Source organism: Leucoraja erinacea, chromosome 19 (genome assembly GCF_028641065.1).
Source record: "Leucoraja erinacea ecotype New England chromosome 19, Leri_hhj_1, whole genome shotgun sequence".
In the NCBI taxonomy this organism is placed as follows: Eukaryota; Metazoa; Chordata; class Chondrichthyes; order Rajiformes; family Rajidae; genus Leucoraja; species Leucoraja erinaceus.
The window spans coordinates 19,948,198-19,974,268 of record NC_073395.1 but is presented as its reverse complement, the minus strand read 5'-3'; the positions used below and the strand labels follow the sequence as shown (position 1 = coordinate 19,974,268).

The following is a 26,071-nucleotide window of genomic DNA, read 5'->3' as shown; positions in this document are numbered from 1 at the left end:
GTGAGACGAGGGCGCGGCCCGGATGGTGGGGATCATGATGGTAGATGCCGCCTTCATGAGGCAGCGCCTGGTGTCGATGCTCTCGATGGTGGGGAGGGCTGTGCCCGTGCTAGACCGGGCTGAGTCCACCACACTCTGCAGCCTCTTGCCTTCGTGTGGGTTTGGCATTGCCGTACCAGGCTGCAATACTGTCCATCTGAGGGAGTATTCTGTGCCAAATTTCTTTAAACCTCTCAGAAAGCTGCAGTGCTGCTTATATCTGCGTGCTGGGCCCAGGACAGATCATCCAAAGTTTTAATAAGTTTTAGACAGCAGACTATAGTCAATAGGTGCAGGAGTAGGCCGTTCAGCCCTTCGAGCCAACACCGCCATTCAATGTGATCATGGTTGATCATCCCCAATCAGTACCCCGTTCCTGCCTGCTCCCCATATCCCCTGACTCCACTATTTTTAAGAGCCCTATCTCTTGAAAGCATCCAGAGAACCTGCCTCCACTGCCCTCTGAGGCAGCGAATTCCACAGACTCACCACTCTCTGTGAGAAAAAGTGTTTCCTCGTCTCCATTCTAAATGGCTTACTTCTTATTCTTAAACTGTGGCCCCTGGTTCTGGACTCCCCCAACATCGAGAACATGTTTCCTGCCTCTAGCATGTCCAAGCTCCTTAACAATCTTATATGTTTCAATGAGATATCCTCTCATCCTTCTAAACTCCAGCGTGTACAAGCCCAGCTGCTCCATTCTCTCAGCACATGACAGTCCTGTCATCCCGGGAATTAACCTTGTTGACCTACGCTGCACTCCCTCAATAGCAAGAATGTCCTTCCTCAATTTGGGGGACCAAAACTGCACACAATACTCCAGGTGTGGTCTCACTAGGGATTTGTACAACTGCAGAAGGACATCTTTGCTCCTATATTCGATTCCTCTTGTTATAAAGGCCAACATGCCATTCACTTTCTTCTATTTGCTTTTAATTCAATGTTACTAACTCTCTGCACTGCCAACCAACCATTGAAAATTGTACTTAACAAGTCATTTTGTAGAACCTTTGACCCAATTATATCTGTATTATGATGTGACCAGGGGAACTCACAATAGACTGTGCAAATATTTATATTTTAACTTGTAATGAGTGACGTGTTGAATTTACAAATATCTCTGAAAAATCGTAATGTATTTCAATGGTTTTTGGTATTTCAATGGTTAAATGTTTTTTTGTTATCACAGGTTCAGAGGTACAGTGAAATTCTTTTTTTGCATTTAGTTCAGTAAAGTATACATTGCTATACATTATATAACAGTTCTGTAAACTAGTTTTAGTTTTAGTTTAGTTTATTGTCACATGTAGCGAGGTATAGTGAAAAGCTACACATTACATTACAGTCCAGTAAGCTACATATTACTGCACGTTGCATTACCGTTCAGTAAATTATACATTACATCAACGTTCGGTAAACCATACATTACTGTATACATCATTACATTCAAGTACAGTGAACTATACATTACTATGCATTGTGTTCAGTGAACTATACAGTTCAGTGAACTATACATTGCCCTACATTACATTACAGTTTAATACATTATGCATTACATTACAGTTCAATAAACTATACATTGCTTTACATTGCAGTCCAGTAAACTACACACTATTATACTTTACATTACAGTTCAGTAAACTATTTATGACTATACATCACTATTTTGTAGCAAGAATGTAGAGAAGAATGTGTGATAACTATTGGTGAATTGTATAATGTTCTGTTGTTTTTAATTGTGATCCATGATCGGTGTTTGCCGAGTTTCTCCCTTTACTGTTTGTGTGTGGTTGTTATAATTTGTGTTTCTTCCTTCTATGCCCTTCTTCATCTGTGTTGTGTCTCATGACTATTTCTGGACTGTCCACTGGGGTAGGTTTCTCTTGTTGTTTGGTTGCCTAGACCTCTCCGCCTTGTTTCCTCCAGTAAGATAGCCGACTCTTCTTGCACACTGTGGAGCTAAACCAACTTTGATTTGAAGAATAATGGTCCTTTTACTCAATATTTCACCATCACGGCAGGAGCAAAGATGATGAATCTGAAACCCAGTGCAAAATTGATCTAGATTTACAAGACCTCTTGTGCTCCTTTTAGTTCAGTTGGTGATACAGCATGGAATCCCGCCTTTCAGTCCACCGAGTCCACACTAATCATTAATCACCCCGTACATTAGTTCTATCCTACACTCTAGGGACAGTTTACAGAAGCCAATCAACCTACAAACCTACATGTCTTCGAAATGTGCGAGGAAACTAGAGCACCCGGAGCAAACCCACACGGTCACAGCGAGAATGTAGAAACTCCACACAGACAGCTCCAGTCTTCAGGATTAAACTCAGGTCTCTGGCGCCGTGAGGCAGCAACTCTACCGCTGTGCCTCTATTGTATATTTAAGCACGTTTTGGCCAAGAACCCATAACCAAGTCTCATTTTACTTTGTTTATGATCGGGTGAAGCTGAATATACTAAAGATCACATTATCACCGAAGGTTTATAACACAAGGGAAGTCCATTTTAAATGAGCCAGTCGGAATAGAGCTTCCCAACCTCCCAATACCAAAGACATGTAGGTTGAAGGGTAAATTGGCCTGTGTGTGTGTGGGTGGGTGGTAGAATCTGGTGGGATTTGATGAGAATGTGGGGAGAATAAAATGGAAGTAGTGCAGGATTGGCGTAAATGAATGGCTGATGGCCAGCATGGACTCAGTAGGTTGAAGGGCGTGTGTCCATGCTGTATGAATCCATCATCAAGTCTCTAGACGACAGGTCACTGTTACCAAATACAGGCACACCACCGATCTTCCAACACCCTTGGTTCCAGAGCCTTTCTGGATTATCTGTTTTGCTGGAGCAACAGAGGCCACGGCCTCCAAGAGGTGTCTAACGGTACAGGAACGGTCTACTTAGGCCACCAGGGGACCGAGATACCAGCCCGCAAAGTCGGCTAGTATTTGGCATTTACTAGATGGCATAAAGTAGGTTCTGACTAGTCAGGAAAAATGTTCTGACTGTCTACCCTATCTATGCCTCTCATAATTTTATAAACTTCTATCAGTTCGCCCCTCAACCACAACCTCCAGAGAAAATGATCCCCAAGTTTGTCCAACCTCTCTCTTTATGGCTCTTGATCTAGGCATCATTCTGGTGAACTTCTCCTGCATCCTCCCCAAAGTCTCCACATCCTTACTGTAACGGGGCGGACTAGCCAAACGGACTCCAAATGCGGACTAACCAAAGTGCCGCAGGATCTTTCACATCCACTTGACAGAGGGGAAAGGGCCTCAACTTAACACGTCACCCAAAAGATGAATAGTCCATGATATCCCAAGTGAGGTCCGAGATGGTCCAAATGAGATCAAGAAAGATCACCGTCTATCCCCTGACTCCAAAATTGCCCGGTCATTATATTCCAACATAAACTGTGATCTGTAAAATCCCATTCAAGACAACGTTTATGATTCAATGATACTTCACTGTCACATGTACCTAGGTACAGTGAAATGCTTTGAGTGAAATCTATCTATTATCCGAAAATCTCGTTGGTTTCAAGCTAAGAGTTCTCAAGTTGTGTTGGGATCAATCCATGCTTTGCTCAGGAAACTATCAATGGCATGTTCCTGCTCTCTCTAAGTACAAATATTAATAAAATACCCAAAATGAAAGCCTTGTCATGTGAAGCCTATTTGGTCCACGGTTTTGGAGAGGGTGGTGGGGGGTTGCAATAGACATTAAAGTCTTATGCAAGTCTAATGTTAGTAATATTTATTGCATGCATTGCTGGATTCAGTTGTGATATACTGTATATTGATATGGTCCTGCCTGTTCAAGCATGTTGTAGTTACAACTTCGTATCAAGATATCACCACTGGCTCCTCATTTATCTATGAGCTTTAGGTCAAGTTTGCAAGTGTAAAATGTTTGCCTGCGGGATTGTGCACTTGACACAAATGAATGGCCGGTTCTGAAGCCACTTTGCTGCGGTGTGATTAGGAAGCCCTGCTTTATGTCGGAGCTGATGCAGACTAAGTCAAGACTTGGTGCTTGTAGTGGTGTTGGTCGGGTCTGATGTGACCTGCCCACCTGTAAGTCCTGGTCAATGGGAACAAGCATTGCATCACAGTGTGTCTGTCCTACCTGCAGGCTTTGAAGGAAGAAGATGATGACGCAGAGACAGGTCTAACGGAGGAGGGGAAGGAAGAAGAGAAAGAGGAGGAGAAGCTGGGGAAACTTCAATTTTCGTTGGATTACGACTTTCAGAACAATCAGGTGTGGTCAAATTCCTCTCAGACATAGAACATAGATCTTAGAACATAGAACATAGAACATAGATCATAGAACATAGATCATGGAACATAGAACTTAGAACATCCTTTTAACTGTTAAACTCTGATCTTGGATGTGTGTGTGTGTGTGTGTGTGTGTGTGTGTGTGTGTGTGTGTGTGTGTGTGTGTGTGTGTGTGTGTGTGTGTGTGTGTGTGTGTGTGTGTGTGTGTGTGTGTGTGTGTGTGTGTGTGTGTGTGTGTGTGTGTGTGTGTGTGTGTGTGTGTGTGTGTGTGTGTGTGATCACATTTACTTGAACAAACGACACGCGAACAGGAACATTTTTACATATTCCTGTACAGTTTTATCCCGTCGAGTCCAAAATTGTCTTATCTGAAAAATTCATTCTTTATTTCTCGAGTTATTTATGAAATTGTTCACAAATCTGAAATGTCTTTGAAAATAGAAACCGATGCTATATTTGTCAAAGCCCACGTTGCTTCAAACTTGAAAAGAAAAACAAAGTGAAAACCAACAAATGAATATATCCTCCCAGTATCAACCTTGTCAAGACTTCAAAGAATTTTGTACAGTTCAATGAAGTCACATCTCATTCACCTAAATGTGAACATCCATATGCCTCATGTGACAGCCCTTCCTTGTGTTTGGTATCACAGCTAATCGTGGGGATTATTCAAGCTGCTGACCTCCCGGCCCTGGACATGGGAGGCACATCTGACCCCTATGTGAAAGTCTTCCTCCTGCCCGACAAGAAGAAGAAGTACGAGACTAAAGTCCACCGAAAGACACTGAATCCAGTTTTTAACGAGTCCTTCATCTTCAAGGTAATCTTTTCTCCGTTTCGCACCCTGTACAGGCCAACTGAACTCATTTTCACCTCGTCCATGGCCAACAATGACCTGTTTCCTTTGTCATCGTTACTTTTTCATATCTTTCATTCATTTGCTCCATGCATCTCTCTACATCACCATCTATATCTCTCTTTTCCCTTTCCCCCCGACTCTCAGTCTGAAGAAGGATCTCGACCCAAAATGTCCCCTATTCCTTTTATCCAGAGATGCTGTCTGACCCGCTGAGTTACTCCAGCTTTTAGTGCCTACCAACTGAACTTGTTCTGAACTTTGTACCTGTCGAAACATATTACTGCTCAGAGATGTGTCAATAAATTGTGTTCGGAGCATAGAATTAGGTCATTTTAAACCCAGTAATCTCCTACAACCCTCTCCATCGCACCTTATTCACATAAATTCCATAGATAGACATAAAGTGCTGGAATAACTTAGCGGATCAGGCAGCATCTCTGGAGTAAATGTCTGTCTCTGGGTGATGTTTCGGGTCGAAACCCTTCTTCAGGCCGCCCCTCTCTCCGTCCCCACACCTGCAGAGCAGTGAACATTCTTGTCCTAATTTAAGACGGGATATACTTGCATCAGCTAGCATGAACTCCTACTTCTTTCGATGGAGGTACAAGAGGCTGCAGATGCTGGAGCAAAACACAAAGTGTTGGAGGAACTCATCGGGTTAGGCAGCATCTGTGGAGGGAATGGACAGATGACATTTTGGCTCAGGACGCTTCCTCAGACTCCTCTCAGCTTCTTTCTATGTTGCATGAGAAAACAACAATCCAGCAGTGGACAGAAGCCCCCATCCCTCTCTCCTTCCTGTGCCCACACACCAGTGCTCCTCCATTTCTCCCTCTATCTCCCACCACCCACAGTTACCCTACTCCTCACCCCCCCCCCCCCCCCCCTTGTACACACAACTCTCCGCCCCAAACCCACATTTCCCTTGCACCCCCTATCTCACCCTGTGCCCTCTCACACATGCACCTCCCTCTGGCTTTATATTTCACTCTTCCTTCTCTCCTGAGCTGACACCCTTTTGTCTTATTCCGCCCATCTACAATCAAACTCCCTCACCTATATCCACCTAGCTGATTCACCTAGAAACATAGAAAATAGGTGCAGGAGTAGGCCATTCGGCCCTTCGAGCCTGCACCGCCATTCAATATGATCATGGCTGATCATCCAACTCAGTATCCTGTACCTGCCTTCTCTCCATACCCCCTGATCCCACAAGGGCCACATTTAACTCCCTCTTAAATATAGCCAATGAACTGGCCTCAACTACATTCTGTGGCAGAGAATTCCAGAAATGTCACCTGTCCATTCACTCCACGGATTCTGCCTGACCCGCTGAGTCCCTCCAACACTGTATGTTTGGTTCACACCAGGCTATAGACACAAAACACTTGGCATCATGTTCGGCATGGACCTTGTGGGCCGAAGGGCCTGTTTCTAGTTTACGTTGTGTATTATTGTTAACACCCCTGTGACGCACCTTGGGGCATCTTGCTGCAGAGTCGTTGACTGTATAATTGGAAGCCACCGTTGTTCCCTGTAATTTCTTCACACCGAAGTCAAGGAAAAGGTGTTTATTTTTCATTTAGCACTTTATTTTTCATTCACACATGGAATGAGAAATAGAGGCAGGTGGACAGGGTCATGTGAAATAAATAGCAAGCTGGGCGCGACACATTACACTCTGAAAGCAAAATATTAACTCCCAGCGCGTCTCGTCAGCGAATGGTGTGTCCAGCGGTGATTGTCAAATAATCTGCCACTTCATTTAATATTTTAATGTGTTGATTGGTACGGTGGACACAAGCACAAGAGGGTTCACAATGAAGCAGATGACTCAATCCCATCAGCAAGATTTTCCATCAGATTTCTCTATCTCTCTCTCAGTCTAAAAATTCCTATTATAGAAAGCCGCATCTCATGTGTTTCTTTCAGCTTTAGTTGTAGAGATACAGTGCGGAAACAGGCCCTTCGGCCCACCAGGTCTGCACCGACCAGCGATCCCCACGCACTAACACTATACATTGGGGACAATTGACACTTGGAATAAATTTAACCTGCAAACCTGGACGTCTTTGGAGTGTGGGAGGAATCCAAAGATCTCTGAGAAAACCCACGCAGGTCATGGGAAGAACATTCAAACCGTACAGACAGCCCCCGTAGTCGGGATCGAACCCTGGCTTCCGGTGCTGCAAGCACTGTAAAGGGCCTGTCCCACTTAGGCGATTTTTCAGCAGACTGCCGGCGACTGTCAAGCACGCGGCACTCGCATGAAAAACCGGGAACTGGAGCGGCGAATGTCAGAGTGGAACACACACACACACGCACACACACACATCACACACGCACACACACACACATCGCAAAGGCGGGGGGGGGCAGGGAAAGCGGGGGAGCGCTGTCTGAAATTCACACGGTGCATAGCCAAGGTGATACAGACACACACCGCGATGAACAGGAAGCACAGTGTATGGTAAGTCCTTTTAACGAGGGGGGAGGGGATAAGGGGGGGAGAAGGAGTGGAGACACTTTTATGAAGCCAGCAAATTTTAATAAGCCAGAGATACACTGCTGTGATGTTTAGCGAGCATTTAACATTCCCGGTCGGTTATCCTTGGTTCTGAAAACTCGTGCTTGCATTTTTTTCCCCCAATGAGCCAATGAAAATGCCTGGTCAGCAAAGGCGATTAACTAAAACCACCCTTGACTACCCATAAATACATGGCGACCCAACTACAACTGCACCCTACGACTACAGGATTATCGATTTTCTCCATTGCGACCAATTTTTTGTCGCTTAGAATATTTCATCAGGTTGAAAAATTTGCGACGATCATAATAAGGCCACGACTAGTTCCCAGAATGCGGAAACTCCTCGCGACCACGAAGGAGACTCACCAGAGACCACCAGCGAACACGTGGCGATCATGAGGCGAGCGCAGAGTCTCCTGCGTGCTCCTAAAAAGTCGCCTAAGTGGGACAGGCCCTTGAGGCAGCAACTCTACCACTGCCCATATTCTGGTATATTTTAAGTATCTCTGATCGTAGTTTCATGAATTGCAAAAGTGAGGCCACATACAAACTGGGCTTCTTCAGACTTACACTTTGTCCTTGGTCCTTACACCCTTTTGTCTCCATTTCAACTTCAACTTTTGTGACTTACTCTCTCCACCTGCCAATAAAACCCACCTCACCTGTATCCACCTATCACTCACCAGACTTTGTCCCTCACCCACATTTTCCAACATCCTTCCCCTCCCCCCCCCGCTACAATGTAAGTTACTCCAGCGTTTTGTGTCTATCTTATCCTACGAATGTGCAAACTCCATACAGACAGAGCACCCGTTTGTTTTTAACAGAAATTAAAGAACTTTTTTCACACAGAGAGTGGTGAATCTCTGGAACTCTCTGCCACAGAGGGTAGTTGAGGCCAGTTCATTGGCTATATTTAAGAGGGAGTTAGATGTGGCCCTTGTGGCCAAGGGGATCAGGGGGTATGGAGAGAAGGCAGGTACGGGATACTGAGTTGGATGATCAGCCATGATCATATTGAATGGCGGTGCAGGCTCGAAGGGCCGAATGGCCTACTCCTGCACCTAATTTCTATGTTTCTAAAGCAGTGAGTGAAGATTATACTCGCTATCCTGTATCTACACTGAAGATCCCTCCTTCACTGGGTTGTTGTTCTCTCTCCCAATCCAGATCCCGTACTCCGAACTGGGTGGGAAGACGCTGGTGATGGCGGTGTACGACTTTGACCGCTTCTCTAAGCACGACGTGATCGGGGAGGCGAAGGTGCCGATGAACACCGTGGACTTTGGCCACGTGACCGAGGAGTGGCGGGACCTGCAGGGAGCCGAGAAAGAGGAGGTTGGTGTTCCGCGTGACTCCGGGCGGCCAGAGTTTTAGTTGAGTTTATTCCTGTCAGGTGTACCGAGGTACAGTGAAAAGCCTTTTGTTGCACGCTGGCCAGTCAGTGGAAACACTATGTGTGATTACAATCAAAGCTAAACGCAAAGTGCTGGATTAACTCAGCGGGTCAGGCAGTGTAAAGATGGGTGACGTTTTGGGTTAGAACCCTTCTTCAGACTGCAGCACTTTGTGTCTATCTTTGATGTACACCAGCATCTGCAGTTCCTTCCTACACACGAGTACAATCGAGCCGTCCACAGTGTAGATACAGGATAACGGGTATAATGTTTAGTCCAAGATAAAGTCCAGTGATGTACGATTAAAGATAGTCCAACAAGGTAAATGGCAGGTCAGGATGGCCCTCTAGTTGGTGACAGGATGGTTCAGTTGCCTGATAACAGCTGGGAAGAAATTGTCCCTGAGTTGAACACAGGCAAGAGGTTTAGATAGGCAGACGGTTGGACTTAAATTAAGATGAAACCAAAATGTAGAGTACATGAATCACCAAGGCATAGAAGACTATGGACCAAATGTGGCTAAATGGTATAGTATAGATTCCAGAATTAGCATGGACAAGACGGGCCAAAAGGCCTGATTCTGTGCTGCATCACTCTATGACTTTTAGTTTAGATTTAGAGTTACAGCGTGGAAACAGGCTGCGCCGACCCACAATCATCCCGTACACTAGTTCTATCCCACACACTAGGGACAATTTACAGAAGCCAATGAACCTACAAACCTGCATGTCTTTGACATGTGGGAGCAAACTAGAGTACCCAGAGAAAACCCACGTGGTCACAGGGAGGATGAACAAACTCCGTACAGACCGCACGTGTTGCCAGGTCTCTGGCGCGATAAGGCAGCAGGTACTCTCGCTACGTTTAATAAAAAGGTACTTGGAAAGGGTAGGTTTAGAGGTATATGGGGAAAAACTAGACAGGTGGGACTCGTGTAGATGGGGCATGTTGGTCAGTGTGGGCAAGTTGGGCTGACGGGCCTGTATCCACTCTATCACTGTGCCACTGTGCCACTGCACACTCCAAGACTTGAAATGTCATCTGCAGTGGCAGTTCAAAGACTCGTAGTTTAAGTGTTCCGGCTTAGAACTAAAGCGCATGGCTTATATTGCCTTAAGCATCTGTGAAAATCTTACAATTACTTTTCATTATTAATTCCACATTTACTTAATTAACTGAATTTAAATGATGTCGCTGCTGTGGTGGGACTTGAACTCACATTTTCTCCTCAGCAGGCTTCAGAGTGCCTGGTACAAAAATGCTGCTTCCCCAGATGTTGCCATTCATTCAGAACGGAGCGGCTCCCTCAAATGATTCAATAAACGTAGCCTTGTGCGGTTGGTTCCTTCCTTCTATGTCTGCACTGTGCAGTCAGGGTACAATTGACAAGCATATGAAGACAAAACCATTTAATTGTTTTCCTTTTGAATGTTATTAATGACGCTTCATATTGAATTTAATTTCACCATTTTTGAAAAGGTTTTTCTCGATCGCTTGAAGGTCTTCTAACAGGGCGCAGCGGTAAAGTCGCTGCCTTACAGCGCTGGAGACCCAGGTTCAATCCTGACCTCAGGTGCCGTCTGTATGGAGTTTGCACGTTCTCCCTGTGACCCTGTGGGTTTTCTCCAGGTGCTCCAGCTCCCCCCCACACTCCAAAGGCGTGCGGGTATGTAGGTTAATTGGATTCTGTAAATTGTCAGGTTAGTTTCAGTTCAGTTTAGTTTATTGTCACGAGGAACAGTGAAAAGCTTTTGTTGCATGCTATCCAGTCTGCAGAAAGACTATATACTGTATGATTACAATCAAGCCATTTATACCGTGTAGATACATGATAACAGAATAACGTTTAGTGCAAGGTAAAGCCAGCAAAGTCCGATCAAGGATAGTCCGAAGGTCACCAAAGAGGTAGATAGTAGTTCAGCACTGCTCTCTGGTTGTGATAGGATGATTCAGTTGTCTGATAACAGCTGGGAAGAAACTGTCCCTGAATCTGGTGGTGTGCGTTTTCAAACTTCTATACCTTTTGCCTGATGGGAGATGGGAGAAGAGGGTGTGGCCAGGATGTGACTCGTCCTTGATTATGCTAGTGGCCTTGCCATGGCAGTGTAATGTATACATGGAGTCAATAGAAGGGAGGTCGGTTTGTGCGATGGTGTGGGCTGTGTCCACAATTCACTGCAATTTCTTGCAGTCTCGGATGGAGCTGTTCCCAAACCAAGCCGTGATGCATCCCGATAAAATGTCCCTGGCATGTGGAATATTGCTAATGTACAAGGTGATCGCTGGCCAGCCCGGACTCGATGGGCCGAAGGGTTTGTTTCCACGCTGTTCCTAAGTCTAAAGTTAATATTGTTGTCACGGGCAGTGATATTAGCAACCAACCGCAGCAAGAATGTATTAAAGCATAACGTTAAGGTGAGAGGGGAAAAGTTTGAAGGAAAAGCACAAGGCAACTGTTTTACACAGGTGGGTGCCTGGAACTCTTGCTGGGGGTGGTGGTGGAGACAGATATGAAGAGACTTTAAATAGGCTGGGATAGGCACATGGAGGGGATAGAGAGATGTGGATGATGAGCAGGTAGATAAAGAGATGGTCTTCGCTTCATGTTCAGCACAGACATTGTGGGCCGAAAGGCCTGTTCTTGTGCTGTACTGTTCTATGTTTTATGTCATTTTACTTTATCTAAGAACCTGTGCAAGTCAAGTGTAATCTAGATGCATTAAGTAATTAAGGGAGCTGGCATTAGTATTGGTTTACTAAGATACAGCGAACAGCTTTGTCAGCGTGACATACACAAATATGATCAAACCATACACAAATACTATAGGTAGTGCAAAGAGATGGATACCAGAGTGCAGATTGTGGAGATAAAGAAGAAGCAGGGAAGAAGCTGTTCCTGAATCTGGGGGTCGGTTCTTTCATTAGCTTTTGTAGCGAGGCTAAATAGAGATCAAGGGTTTAGGCACTTTAAACGGAGGCAACAGGAGGAAGGTCAGGATTGAACTCAGGTCTCTGGCAATGTGACGCAGCGGCTCTATCAGCTGTGCCACTGTGCAGACCTCATATTTAGTCCTACGTTTTGTTGGGAGGTTTTAAGGAAAGGATACGCGAGAGACTGCTTGGAGTTGTGGATGTAGCCCGGTCCATCACACAGACCTAGACCCACCACTATCAAAACTTCACGCTGCCTCAGGGGGGGAAAAAAAGCATAATCAAGGACCTTATTCACCCCGGTCATTCCCTCTCCTCCCCTCTCCTGCCGGGCAGAAGATGCAAAACCTTGAAAGCTCGTACTGAAAGCTCGTAACTCCAGGATTTCCAAAGTCTCTTTGAGTGATTTAGGAAATTTGAGCACCCGGGCTGAAAGATGGCAGATCACAGGGAGAATGCTGATAAATGTGAGGTGACAGCACCTGAGCAGGACGAACCAAAACTAGGACGTACAGCGGCCCTAAATGGTAGTTTGGCATTAAAGAACACAGTTGAACACTGAATGGCGATACTGGGTATAACCGTGCATAGTTCCTTGAAGGTGGAATCTCCTATAGATAGGGTGGTAAAGAAAGCTTTTGGTATGCTAGCCTTTATAAATCAGAGCATTGAGTATAGAAGCTGGGATGTAATGTTAAAATTGTACAAGGCATTGGTGAGACCAAATCTGGAGTATGGTGTACAATTTTGGTCGCCCAATTACAACTAAGTTACAGAGATAGGTTGAATAAGTTGTCTAGGTCTTTATTCTCTGGAGCATGGGGTTAAGGGGGGACTTGATAGAGGTCTTTAAATGATGAGAGGGATAGACAGAGTTGATGTGGACAAGCTTTTCCCTTTGAGAATAGGGAAGATTCCGTGAAGAGGACATGACTTCAGAATTAAGGGGCAGAAGTTTAGGGGTAATATGAGGGGGAACTTCTTTACTCAGAGAGTGGTAGCGGTGTGGAATGAGCTTCCAGTGGAAGTGGTGGAGGCAGGTTCATTGGTATCATTTAAAAATAAATTGGATAGGCATATGGATGAGAAGGGAATGGAGGGTTATGGTATGAGTGCAGGCAGGTGGGACTAAGGAGAAAAAAAGTTGTTCGGCACGGACTTGTAGGGCCGAGATGGCCTGTTTCCATGCTGTAATTGTTATATGGTTATATGGTACCACCAGATTCAGGAAACTCCACAAATTTACAATTAATCTTTGGGATGCGGTAGGAAACCAGAGCACCCGGGGGAAACCCACGCAGTCACAGGGAGAACGTGCAAACTCCGTACAGACAGCACCCGAGGTCAGGATCGAACCCGGGTGTCTGGCAGTGTGAGGCAGCGGTCCTGCCAACTGCGCCAGTTTGGCATTAAAAGTACTGAGCCCAGGCACTGATTAATGGCGTACATGAAACCTTGATATTTGTGTTCACAGCAAGAGAAGCTTGGCGACATTTGTTTCTCTCTGCGTTACGTCCCGACTGCTGGGAAACTGACTGTTGTTATCCTGGAGGCTAAGAATCTGAAGAAAATGGATGTGGGAGGCTTATCGGGTAAGCTCATATACACGGACTGTTTTATTTTAAGCTGCAACATCCAATCTGACGAGGAGTAGGGCCATACAGGTGGCACAGTGGAGCAGTAGTGTCGCTACCTCACAGCGCCAGAGACCTGGGTTCGATTCTGCCTATGGGTACTGTCTCCGTGAAGTTTGCACGTTCTCCCTGCGACCACATGGGGTTTTCTCCTGGTGCGGGTCTGGCTTCCGTAAATTGGCCCTGGTGTTGGATAGAACTAGTGTACATTGGGGGCTGAATAGTCTGTTCCTGTGCTGTACTGTTCTATGTTCCATGTTAATCTTTCCATTATTACTCCGAACCCTGAAATTCCCTCTGCAAACTTCTCCGTCTCTCTTCAGAATAAAACCTACTTATTGGAGCAAATTCCTCCACAGCTAACAGTTCCAGTTCAGTTTATTGCCACGTGTACCGAGGCTTTGATTGCGTGCTAATCAGTCATTGGAAAAACGATACACGATTACAATCGAACCATTTACACCATATAAGGGAATACTGTTTAGTGCAATGTAAAGCCAGTAAAATCTGATCAATGTTAATCCGAGGGTCACCAGTGAGGTAAATAGTAGTTCAGGACTGCTGTCTGGTTGTGGTAGGATGATTCAGTTGCCTGATAACAGCTGGGAAGAAACTGTCCCTTGGTTCTTGGTTTCTTGGTCCTCCAAAATATTCCAAAAGGAATTTAAACTGGAGGTGGTGGAGGGAGGACTTAAGCCAGAAAGGGTTATTGGGAAGAAGACGTCCCTGAATCTGGCGGTGTGCGTTTTCACCCTTCTCTACCTTTCGCCCGAATGCAGAGGGGAAGCCAAAAGACCTGGGTTTGAACCTGGCCTCGGGCACTGTCTGTGCGCAGTATGCACATTCTCCCCGTGACCTGGTGGGTTTTCTCTGGGTGCTCCGGTTTCCTCCCACAACCAAAAGACATGGGGGTTTGTAGGTTAATTGACCTCTGGAACTGGCCCCTGGTGTGTGTAAGGAGCGGTTGAGGAAGTGATATAACGTGGAACTAGTGTGAACGGGAGATCGATGGTCGGCACGGACTCGGTGGGCCAAAGGGCCTGTTTCCAAGCTGCATCTTGAAACTAAACTTGAACTAAAGTAAACTCTCATCACTTGGCTGAACATCTCCAGGGTGATTGTCAAATTGTATCTTATTAGTCCCTTGTGGCGCTACAATAGGTATTAAGTGCTCGTGGAAATATCTTGGAATATGTTTTGACTGATACATTGAAGTTTCCACTGACTGATTACATTTGTTATTTACCCCATGGTGTTAATCCTGATTTAAGAGTCTGACCTTAACCGGGCATCAATTAATCAAAAGATTCTTTGAAGCCGTAAGCAGTCTTAATGGAAATTGTCATCACAAATAAATGGCCTCTTTAACCTGACCAAGAAAGCGACTAGCAAATATTTATTCCACTGCAAATCAAGGATGTTACTTGCGGCAACGATGTTGGATGGTCTGAGCATGGCACTTGATATTTTGACAAGGGGACAGGGCTGATTAAGCTGACCCAGTAACAAGATTAGCGAGGCCAAATTCTCCAGTTAATGGGCTGCGAGCAGAGGGTCGTGACTGAAGCAATCAATGGGCCGAGTCATCACGTAACGTTGTTATGGATTTCGACCGCAGGGAGTGTGAGTCACCGGGTAAATATCACCCCCCCCCCCTTGCCCCCGGTCGGTATTGGACGTTGATGGAGTGAGGTTGGAAAGGAACGATCTCCATCGCTGGAGAGACACTGACTATAGCGGGACAATCGAGAGCACATTAACCTACGGCATCACTTCCTGGTTCGGGAGCTGCAAGGCGTACGAACGGCACCAACTAGACAGGATTGTGAAGACCGCCAGCAGGATTATTGGTGCTCCACTCCCTTTCCTGCTGGACATATACAGGAAGAGATGTATCAGCAGAGCCATCTCCATCATCAAAGACCCCTACCACCCATCGCATCACATATTCTCCATCCTGCCATCTGGGAAGATTTACAGGAGCATTAGCTGCAAAACCAGCAGGATGCTCCTCAGCTTCTTCCTGCAGGCTATAAGACTGATAAACGAACTTTGCCCCTGCCAAAGTATCGCGCACCAACCACCAACCTGGACACACTGCAGCAGAGCCACTGTCGTGCCACTGCCGATCGGAACGCCTGTTGATGTTTAGTAGAGAGTAGAGTGTTTAATTTGTTCATGATATAGGTATTTTTATTCCTATTTATTTTTTTACTGCACACTGAATGGACACTGGTTGAGCAACGTTTTTTGTTTCCTCTGGGTATGCGAGTACTCAGGAAAATGACAATAAAGATATAGGAGGATATCAGAGCACCTGGGGAAAACCTAAGCAGTCACTGGGAGAACCTACAAACTCCACACAGACAGCACCTGTAGTCAGGATTGAACCTGGGTCCCAACCCGAAACGTCACCTATTCACGTTCTCCAGAGACGCAGCCTGACCCGCTGAGTTACTCCAGCATTTTGTGTCCTTTTGTGTATCATCCTGCATCTGCAGTCCCAAAATGTTACCGATCCGTGTTCTCCAGTGATGCTGCCTGACTTGCTGAGGTTTTTTTTTTAAGCGATCCAGAAACAGGCCTTTTGGCCCACAGAGTCCATGCTGACCATCAATCCCCATACACTAATACTATCCTACACACACTAGGGACAATTTACAATTATACCCGTTGTCAGGATCGAACCTGGGTCTCCGGCGCTGTAAGGCAACATCTCTGCCGCTGCACCACCGTGATGCCCTGGAGTTACTCCTGCACTTTGTTTCATTTTGTGTATCAACCAGCACCTCCAGTGCCTTGTTTCTAAGGCTGAATGAGAGTTATAGAGTCCTAGAGCCTTACAGTGTGGAAGCAGGCCCTTTGGCCCAACTTGCCCACTCTGGCCAACATGTCCCATCTATACTAGTCCCATCTGCCTGCATTTGGCCTATATCCCTCTAAACCTGTCCTATCCATTCGGATAGTGTCCATGTCCTGACTCGAAATGTCACCTATCCATGTTCTCCAGTGATGCTGCCTCACCCGCAGAGTTACTCGAGCATTTTGCATCTCTTTTTTCAGTGGAAACAATTCCTCTAATCTATCAACAACTCTTTCTGATTTGGAATAGTTCTAAATCTTTTCTGGAGCTTCCCGGCTCCGGGGAGAACAATCCCAGTTTCTGCATTGTCCTTGCGTGATGGCGTGGATATTTTAGAGACTCCCGCTCTGCTGCCTCACCAAGGAGTTGGACCCCAGGGTGGACCTGACCACTGTGACGATGTACCACCCTGAGGTCCACTCCATTGCCCTGTCACTGGCAGACGGGCCAGGAGGAGTCAAAGACCAGCACCACGGACAGCGACTGGCTGTCAGTACCTTGGACAGAGCTCTGGAATGAGCAGAGGCCACAGCTAGAGGAACTATCTCGGTGTCCAACTGGCTAGGATTAGATGATCTCATCTGCACCTGTCAACCCAACTCTGTAAAGACAAGGCAGTTCCACCCCAGCCAGATGGGAAAAAGAAAGGAAGAGCGATAGCAGGCAACGCCGCCTCCCTCCCACTACCAACTGTACCTCCCTTTGCAGACTCGAGGCATGATTGAGCTGCCAGGACAAGCCCAAGATCACCAGTACCCCATCCTCAGAGGGATTGCATCCCAACACGGACCTGGATCTTCTCCTCGCCATCCTCCCTGCTGTAAATAAATCTTTTCAGATGCGTTTACCCTACCACGAGTGGGTGGTACCAGATGCGTACCACCCTACCACACCTACCATAGGTGTAGTCATTATCAACCTGGCATCTTCTCCGATGCCACACCATCAACAGCCAGAGCTCTGTCAAGGTTATGTTTCATGCTGGTATTTGTATTGATATTGGTGTTAGCTTTTGCCACATGTTCACATTGCCACATTGTCACATGTTCTCATGGGAGAGGGAAGCAGAAGGAGTGGGCGAAGTGCAACTTGTCCTTGATTGATTCTACTGCTGGCCTGGTTGATGCAGTTTCACACTGCCCGGCAAGGCCAGCAGCATTATCAAAGACGAGTCGCAACCCAGCCATTCCCTCTTCTCCTTTCTCCCATCAGGCAAGAACTGTAGAATTGTGAAAACGCACACCTCCAGATTCAGGGACAGTTTCTTCCCAGCTGTTATCAGACAACTGAACCATCCTATCACCAACTACAATAATACAATACCTTTTATTTGTCATTTGAACCTCACATGAGGTTCAAACAAAATTTGGTTTCTGCAGTCATACAAGAAAAGAACCAAGACACACACCAACACAATTTACACAAACATCCATCACAGTGAGTCTCCTCTTCACTGTGATGGAAGGCAAAGTCTTGTCTCTCCCCTGCTCTCCATTCCTCTCCCGAAGTCGAGGTCAAAGCCCCCGGCGGGCGCTAGCAAGTCCGCAGCCACTCAAAGCCACGCCGGGCGATGTAAGGCCCTGCCCCGGGTCTTGGTGTTGGAGCCCCCGGCGGGCGCTAGCAAGTCCGCGGCAAATTAAAGCCGCGCCGGGCGTTGTAAGGCCCCACTCCAGGTCACTCTCAACCCCGCAATTCGGGCAGGAGAAGTCGCCGTTGCCGGTGCCCCACAAAGCAGTCTCCCACCGGGGACCCGCGAGCTCCCGGTGTCACCATCCACCGGAGTCGGGTCGCAGCAGCGCGCCACCGCAGCTCTCCACGCTCCGAAGCTGGCCAGCTCCACGGAGGTAGGTCCGCAGCTCCACAGGTTCCGTGACTTGAGCCTCCAGGTCGTTCCGGTTGGAGGCCGCTCCACGGCGCTAGGCCCCAATGGCAACGGAGACCCAGCAGGAAAAAGGTCGGGTCTCCATGCAGGGAAGAGATTTAAAAGTTTCCCCCACCCACCCCCCACCCCCCACATATACACATTTAAAAACCCGCTACAAATTAAAACCTCAACTGGACAAAAAAAAAAAAATACTCAGACAGACTGCAGAGGCCGCTGCGACGTCGGTCGTGCCGCCCATCTAGAGCACAGCCCTGAACTACCATCTACCTCATTGGAGACTCTTGGACTGTCTTTGATCGGACTTTACTGGACTTTATCTTGCACTAAATATTATTCACGTTATTCCCTTTATCCTGTATCCGTACACTGTGGACGGCTTGATTGTAACCATGAACTGTCTTTCCACTGACTGGTTAGCAGGCACCAAAAACCCATTTTGTCACTGTACCTCAGTGTACGTGACAATAAACTCAACTTGCCAACTCGTTATGTACCAATTTAAAGCGTAAAGAAGGAAGATCAAACATAGGCAGCAATTTGTGTCTGCAAACTCGTCGATTCTATTTAAAATCAGATGAGATTTATCCGTAAATAGTGCAGCCACTGAGCTCTAACATCTCGAGGCAATTGGTTGGATATTAGACTTCTAGTTGTTATTTTCCTGTGGTGGGTATCGCAATTTTTTTAATCAATATCACCAAAGGTTTCTTCAAATTGGTATTTGTTGCCTGCCGATGTAGGTTGTGCTTTACAGGACTGTTTCTCCTCACAAGCAATCCCGCGGCTAAATAAAAAAAACAACTAATAGAAGTGTTTGGCGCTGGAAGGTAGAACGAGGCAGACAACTCTGGCAGGGGAGGGACTGGAGTTGTTTGCAATCACAAAGTGCTCGGGGGGGATGGGGGGAGGGAAGGGATCGACAATATGAATAAAAGAACGAGCTCCTCAAATTCAAAGAGTGGTCCTCCCTTACCTGCTTTCACAGCATGATCTGGAAGGGACAACATCACACCAGTCACAACCAGAGGGTGCATTGCAGAAACAAGGAACTTTGAGTTTAGTTTGGAGAACACAGTCAGTGCACTAAACCATGATGACACAGTGTGGAAAGCACGGAATCAAAACCAGCTCTTAACGCTTTAGATAGCTCAGAAACCGCCCTTTGGCCCATCGAGTCCACGCCGAACATTGATCATCCTGTCACTAGTTCTATGTTATCCCACTCTCTCATCCACTCCCTACACACCAGGGATAAGTTACAGAGGGCCAATCAACCTACAAACACGCCCATCTTTGGGATTCAGTAGGAAACCGGAGCACCCGGAGGAAACCTCAGGGAGAACATGCAAACTCCACACAGACAGCGTCCGAGGTCAGTCGAACCTGGTCTCTGGTGCTGTGAGGGACATGGATGATTTCTGCTCCCATTTCAAACGTTCTTAAACTCGTATAGTCTAGACTTGTCCCATAAGTAGGGCAGATTAAGAGATAATTTAATTGCATAGAATTAATGGATTGGATTAAATAAGCAGGAAATCTGCTTCCTAATGAGGAAGAGCCTAAACAATTCTGCGCAGTGGTGCAGTAGTAGGTGCCTCACGGGGCAGGAGAGTGCTGGACCCTGGAAAGGTGAGACTTGGGGGGGGTCCTGCAGTTACGGTTGAAAGAGATATGTAATTGTTATAGTCATACAGCACCGAAATAGGCCCTTCAACCCAACTTGCCCACACCAACCAACATGTCCCATCTAAACTAGTCCCAGCTGCCCACATTAGGCCCATATCCCTCTAACCCTTTCCTATCCACGTACCTGTCCAAATGTATTTTAAATTATGTTATAGCTTCTACCTCAACTAGTTCCCCTGACAGCTCTTTCCATTCACCCACCACCCTCTGAGTGAAAAAGTTACCCCTCAGGTTCCTATTAACTTTTTCCCCTCTCACCTTAAACCCATGTCCTCAGGTTTTTGATTCACCTGCTCTCGGTAAACGACTGTGTGCATCAACCCTGTCTATTCCTCTCATTATTTTATACACCTCTATAAGATCACTTCTCATCTTGCTGATCTCCAAGGAATAAAGTCCTAGCCTTCCCAACCTCTTCCCTGTAGCTTAGGCCCTCGAGGCCTGACAACATTCTTTTAAAGTCAACATCCTTGTAAAATGTGAAGTGGAGCGGCATTTTATAGACACAACTTGAACGTTTAGTGCAGTGGCTGTGGTGTGAACATTTGGAGAGTTGCAGAAGAAGAATAGCAGTGGAGGACAAATTTCAAAAACTGTCAAAGAGATAGCACAGCGCACAGGGCTGAAGACCCTCATTCTATATTGTCAGGGATGAAGATGTGTTTACAAAATAGCAAACTCTAAAGTGTGTTGAAACTGCAACTGACTGCCCAACTTTCATATTCAATGCCTGACCCTTGAAGGCAAGCCAGCCATGTGCCTTCTCCACCGTCCTGTCTATATGTATCACTTTGGGGGAGTTATGGACTTGCACCACAAGATCCCTCTGTACATTAAAGTTATCAGGGTGATTTGATCTCTGGCATTATTGCATTTCCAGATCCCTATGTGAAGATTCATCTGATGCAGAACGGCAAGAGACTGAAGAAAAAGAAGACCACTATTAAGAAAAACACTCTGAACCCATACTACAATGAGTCCTTCAGCTTTGAAGTGCCGTTTGAGCAGATACAGGTAAGGTGTATTCACCATGCTTGTTCCCAGCTTAAGGCAAGGTGTTGGAAGGACATCAAAGTCCTGGAGATTTAGAGTTTTAGAGATACAGCGTGGAAACAGACCCCTTCGGCCCATTGAGCCCATACTGGCCATCGATCACCCGTTCACGCTAGTTCTACATTATCCCACTGTCGCGTCCATTCCCTACACACTAGGGGCAATTTACAGAGGGCCCACTAACCTACACACCTGCACGTCTTTGGAGTGGGGAGGAAACTGGAGCACCCGGAGAAAACCCACACGGTCACGAGGAGAACGTACAACCTCCACACAGACAGCGCCCATAGTCGGGATCCAACCCGGGTGTCTGGCGCTGCAACGCAGCTGCACTACCGCTGCGCCACCGTGCTGCTCCAAACCTTATGATCTTAGATGGGGCATTTTGGATGAGTCTGGCCGTAGAACCTGTTGCGTAACTCGATGAATCTAATATCAACACCCGGCGTGGGGGGGGACCTCCGTGAAGAATGGGAGGGAGGAGAACAAAGGGGGGCCCGTGGTGCAGATACTTTGTCACACTGTGAGCGCCCTTTATGTGCGACTATTTACACACTGTATCTCGGGTGTGCAGGCAACGGATTTCACTGTGACTTGGCACATGCAATAATATGGTATTCCTTCATTCACCTTCTCTCCCTTAACCCCCTCCCCCCCACCCCCCGCGGTGCAGAAAGTCCAGGTGGTGGTCACCGTGCTGGATTACGACAAGATCGGCAAGAACGACGCCATCGGCAAAGTGTTTGTGGGCTACAACAGCACGGCCGCGGAACTACGCCACTGGTCGGACATGCTGGCCAACCCGCGGCGACCCATCGCCCAGTGGCACACCCTGCAGCTCGAGGAGGATGTGGACGTCACTCTAGGAATGAAGAAATGAGACGCCTTTTCAACGTCCCCTCCCTCCCCCCCTTCCCCCCATCCCCCCCTGCTGCTCATGTGTGGTGTGGATACCTCAATCCCCAACCTCATCCACCCCATCCCATCCCATCTCCCTCCATCCCCCCCCCCCTCCTCATTATCCCGCACCCTGGTTCTTTTCAGACATCTCAGCTCATTGACGCTATCCACCCTCACCATCCTTTTAAGCAATATGATCTGTGTAGATAGAGCATGATTCAAATTGTGTATCTCACAGTTGTACATAGATACGCGCCCATCCAACGAAAAGATGATTTCTAGTCTGTGTGTTTGTTGTTAGCATTTCTTATTCAGTGTATTGTTTTTAATACGATGTTCTATTTTAAATTATATAAATTGACTTAACAATTGGAAGTGTGATGCTATATAATATGGATACATATTTCTCCTGCATTCCACTGTTTCCTTCTTGTGAAAGCAAGGGGGGAATAGACCTTAGTAATGATAAGTAAGATGATCACACAAAAATGTATATCTGAAACAGTTGGTCTCGTCCCAACACTGTGTTGGCACCGATTTTGGGAGGACTTGCTCAATGTTTTTCATGTTACAATGTAGTCAGTGGCAATATTATAAAGCTATTAGTCATTCCATTAGAGTCTAAGGGACTGTTCTGTGTATCACTGTGACTGCCTGTGTGCTTAGGAAAGTGGATAGCTACACGTTTACTCGATAGTAATTCTGATTTAAGCGTGTGGGATTGTTTTAGTTTCCTGCCCAATGAATCATTCCTTTCTGCTGCCCTGTCAGGTTACACACAGCTCTGTAAAACACTCCAAGGACCAACCCAAGAGAGCTGTGTCCCATTCCCAAGGGAAGCTGCAGATGAGATGAACACAACTTCATTTACAAGCACTGTGCAATCAAGATTCGCGTGAGGGTGCGCATGTGCACGCGCACGCACACACATACACACACACTCACACACACTCAGGCTCACACACTCACACTCAGGCACAAACACTCACGCACAGTCATACGCATACACACACACACTCACGCACACAATCACGCACACACTCATGCACACATGCACACACACACACACACTAACGCACACACTCATGCGCACAATCACACATGCACGCACACACGCAAACATACTTTTGCACTTACGCACACAACCATACTCATGCACACATGCACGCGCATTCATGTTCACACATACATATGCGGGCGCGCATACACACTCACGCACTAACGCGCGCACACCTCAGTCACAAACACACGCATACACCTGCACACACCCACATACACACTCGTACGCACATACACGAGCAGTCATGCACACTCAGGCACACGCACACACACGAACAACAAAGTCATCACAAAGCTATCTTTTCTCAATGGTTCTGCCCTTTAACCAAGAGCAGGCTCTAGCTTATAAAGACGTCTAGTGCACACTTCGCTCAGGATTTAGCTGCCACTGTGTTGCAAAACGAAACACTGTTTGAACACAGCCACACGGCCAGCACACTGTCTCAACCAGTAACTGCCGGGAAAGCGGTAACAGGCTTCTTTAATTTACCGATCGTAGGTAGATAAATAGAGAGATATATATATATATGAAACACTGCCAAAAAGAGAATTACAATCGTCACAACATAAGCACAGCCATAGCCGAGAGGTGCCACTTTCCTTTCTACTTTAGTTGGTACTGTCTGCGTCTATTACAAGACAGAGCACCACAGTTTTCTGCTAATCTATAGGACAACCACGTGTGAAAGAGTCAGCATCCGAAGCGGTCGAGTGATGCTTGCTGCCTTTATGTATGGATTCTGTAACCTCTTTCCTTGCCTGCTTGAGTATTTTTCACGTGGCAAGGACCTTTGCCACGAGAGCCCTAGAAATATTGCTGTCTCCGGTTGATGTGTTGCTCGTGAGGTGAAAGCTGTGAAAACTTTAATATTCCTTTCAGTGAGGTGATTTTAATTCCCTATCCCTAACTCTGTCTCCGGTTTCAGTTCACTGTGTAGTGGTGGAGGGCTGTGCGGAGTGCTTGATGTTTACATCACTTGATAGTACACTGGTGTTGGATAAATCGTTTTATTTCCAATTGATGTTTTAAATGACTGTATAATTATATGTGTTCCTTACTGTTTGTTTATATAAAATATTAAAAGTTGATTACCGATTTAACGGAGAGTGTGATGATTTGATATCACAGAATGTCTGGGAATATATATGTTGCAATAGCTTAGCTGCCTTAAGTCAAGTACAAAATCGACTCGTAAATCTACCTTGTCATGTACTAAATTCACCCTGCTAAAGTCATACTGCACAGAAACAGGCCCTTCGGCCCAACTTATCCATGTCCAGTGCAGTCTATGAAGGAACTGCAGATGCTGGTTTACACCGAAGATAGACACAAAAAGCTGGAGTAACTCCGTGGGTCAGGCAGCATCTCTGGAGTAAAGGAATAGTACCCTTTTTGGGTGGAGACCCTTCTTCAGACCCTTCTCCAGTGTAGACTATGCTTCCTGTCGTTAAGTCGAGTCAGGTCGAGTTGATTGCCATATGCACAGCTGCACAAAGAAACAGGAACTGTGACAATCCTGCTCACTGAAGCATCAAAGGCCATCACCAAAGAGAGGTTGATGAATGTTTGAAACAATGAATAAAGTTGGCCTTTTACACAACCATTTTCAGGAAAGAGCACCTTATGGCAGGCTGAGCCATTTTGGTACCAAGTGATCGATGGAAGCTGGCAGCCCCTCGCCTTTTCAGTCGTCACCTGAGACCCCCCCCCCGAGCAGAAGTACAGCGCTTTTGACTGGGATTTTCTGCCTCAGAGGGCGGGGGAAGCTGGTTCTCTGGATGTTGTCAGGAGAGAGCTAGACAGAGCTCTTAAATTAGCGGAGTCAAGGGATATGGGGAGAAGGCAGGGACGGGGTACTGATTGTGGATGATCAGCCATGATCACATTGAATGGTGGTCGGTGCTGGCTCGAGGGGCCGAATGGCCGACTGCACATATTGTCTATTGAGCTCCTTGCACGCTGCCTGGCCATTCGACATTTCCGCTACTTCCTAGAGGGCAGGAGTTTGGATTAGCGTCCAACACATCACGGGCAAGAGCAACCGGGTCGCAGATACGTTGTCCCGCACCGCCATCAATGCCGTCCGCGTTTTGGCCCCAGGTGTCGATTACACGGGCGTGGCAGCCACCCAGCGAGAGGATGAGGAGATGCTCCAGTACCGCACCGCCATCTCAGGCCTGTTGTTGGAGGATGTGTGATTCGGGCCCGCTGACACCACTCTCCTCTGTGACGTGTCTACCGGAGAGCCGAGACCCATCATCCCTGCAGCCTGGCGCCGCCGGATATTCAACATGGTTCATGGATTGGCTCACCCTTCTATCTGAGCAACAACGGCACTGGTGGCAGCCAAGTTAATGTGACACAGGTTGTGCAAGCAGGTCGGCAACTGGGCCAGGCCGTGCGTCCCCTGTCAAACCTCAAGCGTCAAGGAATTTCACCCTGACACACGGGCGTTTCGACCACATCCACATCGACCTCATTGACCCATCCAGAGGTGTCACCCACCTTCTCACCATCGTGGACCGATTCACGAGATGGCCGGAAGCCATCCCGCTCTTGGATACATCCACCGTGACATGTGCACGTGCCCACACTGTCCTCCGATCGCCCGCTTTGGTGTGCCGGTGGACATCTCCAACAGAGGTGTGCAGTTCACCTCCGAGTTGTGGTCAGCAATGGCCCGGCTGCTTGGCGCTCAGCTGAACCACACTACTACCAATCATCCACAAGCCAACGGCCTAGTGGAGCATTTTCACCGTCACCTGAAGGCATCCCTAAAGGCATGGATGGACGAGTTGCCGTGGATCCTGTGGGCATATACGCACTGCCCCGAAGGAGGACCCATCAGGTTCCCCGGCGAGCGTAGCCTGGGCGTGATCTAGGCTGACCAATCACGCGGTCAAGGGAGCGGGCCGTCGTGTTGTTAGAGAACAAAGGATTTGGCGCTTG

The 26,071-nt window shown here is 47.0% G+C and overlaps 1 protein-coding gene across 7 annotated transcripts in view; it reads left to right on the top strand.

Annotated features, from left to right (window-relative positions):
• syt1a (synaptotagmin Ia) overlaps positions 1-22,077 on the top strand; it is a 214,160-nt gene extending 192,083 nt beyond the window's left edge. For 6 of the 7 annotated variants that reach the window (XM_055650555.1, XM_055650556.1, XM_055650557.1 and 3 more), the window contains 6 exons: positions 4,180-4,305; positions 4,978-5,145; positions 8,884-9,051; positions 13,516-13,633; positions 20,990-21,123; positions 21,836-22,077. In XM_055650555.1, coding sequence (XP_055506530.1) covers positions 4,180-4,305; positions 4,978-5,145; positions 8,884-9,051; positions 13,516-13,633; positions 20,990-21,123; positions 21,836-22,042 — 921 coding nt within the window. In that variant the 3' untranslated portion in view covers positions 22,043-22,077. The remainder of the gene's footprint in view (positions 1-4,179; positions 4,306-4,977; positions 5,146-8,883; positions 9,052-13,515; positions 13,634-20,989; positions 21,124-21,835) is intronic. The other variant, XM_055650554.1, reaches the window with a different exon arrangement.
• Positions 22,078-26,071: the final 3,994 nt, after the last annotated feature.